Source organism: Mesitornis unicolor, unplaced genomic scaffold, assembly GCF_000695765.1.
Source record: "Mesitornis unicolor isolate BGI_N332 unplaced genomic scaffold, ASM69576v1 scaffold37268, whole genome shotgun sequence".
In the NCBI taxonomy this organism is placed as follows: domain Eukaryota; kingdom Metazoa; phylum Chordata; class Aves; order Mesitornithiformes; family Mesitornithidae; genus Mesitornis; species Mesitornis unicolor.
This window is the reverse complement of record NW_010201836.1, coordinates 1,726-3,017: the sequence shown is the minus strand read 5'-3', so window position 1 is coordinate 3,017 and position 1,292 is coordinate 1,726. Positions and strand designations below refer to the sequence as shown.

The 1,292-nt window shown below is 62.8% G+C and overlaps 1 protein-coding gene across 1 annotated transcript in view; it reads left to right on the top strand.

Annotated features, from left to right (window-relative positions):
* The first annotated feature begins 705 nt into the window (after window positions 1–705).
* LOC104545163 (eukaryotic translation initiation factor 4E-like) overlaps window positions 706–1,292 on the top strand; it is a 1,315-nt gene continuing 728 nt past the window's right edge. Inside the window, 3 exon segments of the mRNA XM_010190224.1 lie at window positions 706–723; window positions 881–969; window positions 1,075–1,170. Coding sequence (XP_010188526.1) covers window positions 706–723; window positions 881–969; window positions 1,075–1,170 — 203 coding nt within the window.

Genomic DNA, 1,292 nt, shown 5'->3' with positions numbered 1-1,292 from the left:
CCGGCGCGGCCCCTCTGGGACGGTCTCTGCGTGTCGCACCTTCTCCCATCCCCACCCGCCCTGATTCCATCCCACGCTGTCCCCACTCTGTCCTGTCCTGGTCCTCATCGTGTCCCATCCTCATTCCACCCTGTTCCTGTCCCACCTCCTCCCGATCCTGATCCCACCTCATCCTGACCCCATCCTCTCCCCTCGACAGGCTCTCCCCATCCCATCCTGTCCCCGAACCATCCCCTCTACGTTCTACCCTGTCCCTGTGCCATTCTGATCCCTCATCCTGATCGCATCCCCTCCTCATTATGTCCTTTTCCCACCTCATCCTACCCCATTCCCATCCCATGTTGTGCCCATCCCACTCTCCACATCCCATCCTATCCCATCCCATCTCCACAACCTATCCTGGTGCTATCCCCCCTGTCTGTGTACCAGCCATCCTACCCTGCCCCATACCACACCATCTTGATCCCACCCCACACTATCTCCACCATACCCCATCCTACCCCCCCATCCTGATCCCATCCCACCCTGACTCATAGGGGAGGATCCCCCCAGCTCCTTGATCCCAGGGAGGGGCAATCCTGGCTCTCCTCCACAGCACACCGCCCTCCTGCCCCACCAGCTGCAGCTGTGTTGGCTGCTTCATCCCACCCGGCTGTGGGCATTTAAGAGCCAGGGGCTGCCGGGGGATAGCCTGTGCTGGGCAGGATGGCTACGGGGGAGCAGGTGAGTGCTCTCTCTGCAGCTGGGCCTGGGCAGCCCTTTCATCCCCTGGGGGCTCCCCGCTATGGGGTCTATGTCATGGTCTGGGGGTGGCTGGGGGGCTACAGGCTCCCTGCTGGGGTGGCCATGTGGCTCCTCAGGGCTGTACCTCCTTCCCCAGCGGAGGCAAGAGGAGCGGCGGCGGCGGAGGGCTTGGCAGCAGGAGCTGCTCCTGGCAGAGAGCCTGGGCAAGCACCCCCTGCAAAACAGGTATGGGGGCACAGCCATGGACAGCCCCTGCAACACCAGGAAGGGAGTGTGGGGGCTGGGTGGGGGGGCAGCGTGGCTGACCTCTCATCTCCCCTCCCTCCCCAGATGGGCACTGTGGTTCTTCAAGAATGACAAGAGCAAGATGTGGCAGGCCACCCTGCGCCTTGTCACCAAGTTCAGCACTGTGGAGGACTTCTGGGCGTGAGTGTCCCCATGGAGAGGCCCCAATGGGGGGTCTGGCCCAGATGACGGTGCTGGGAGTCCCTGAGGTTCCTCTTCTCATCTGCTTTTGTGTCTTGTCTCTGCCTCGCCCAGGCTGGACC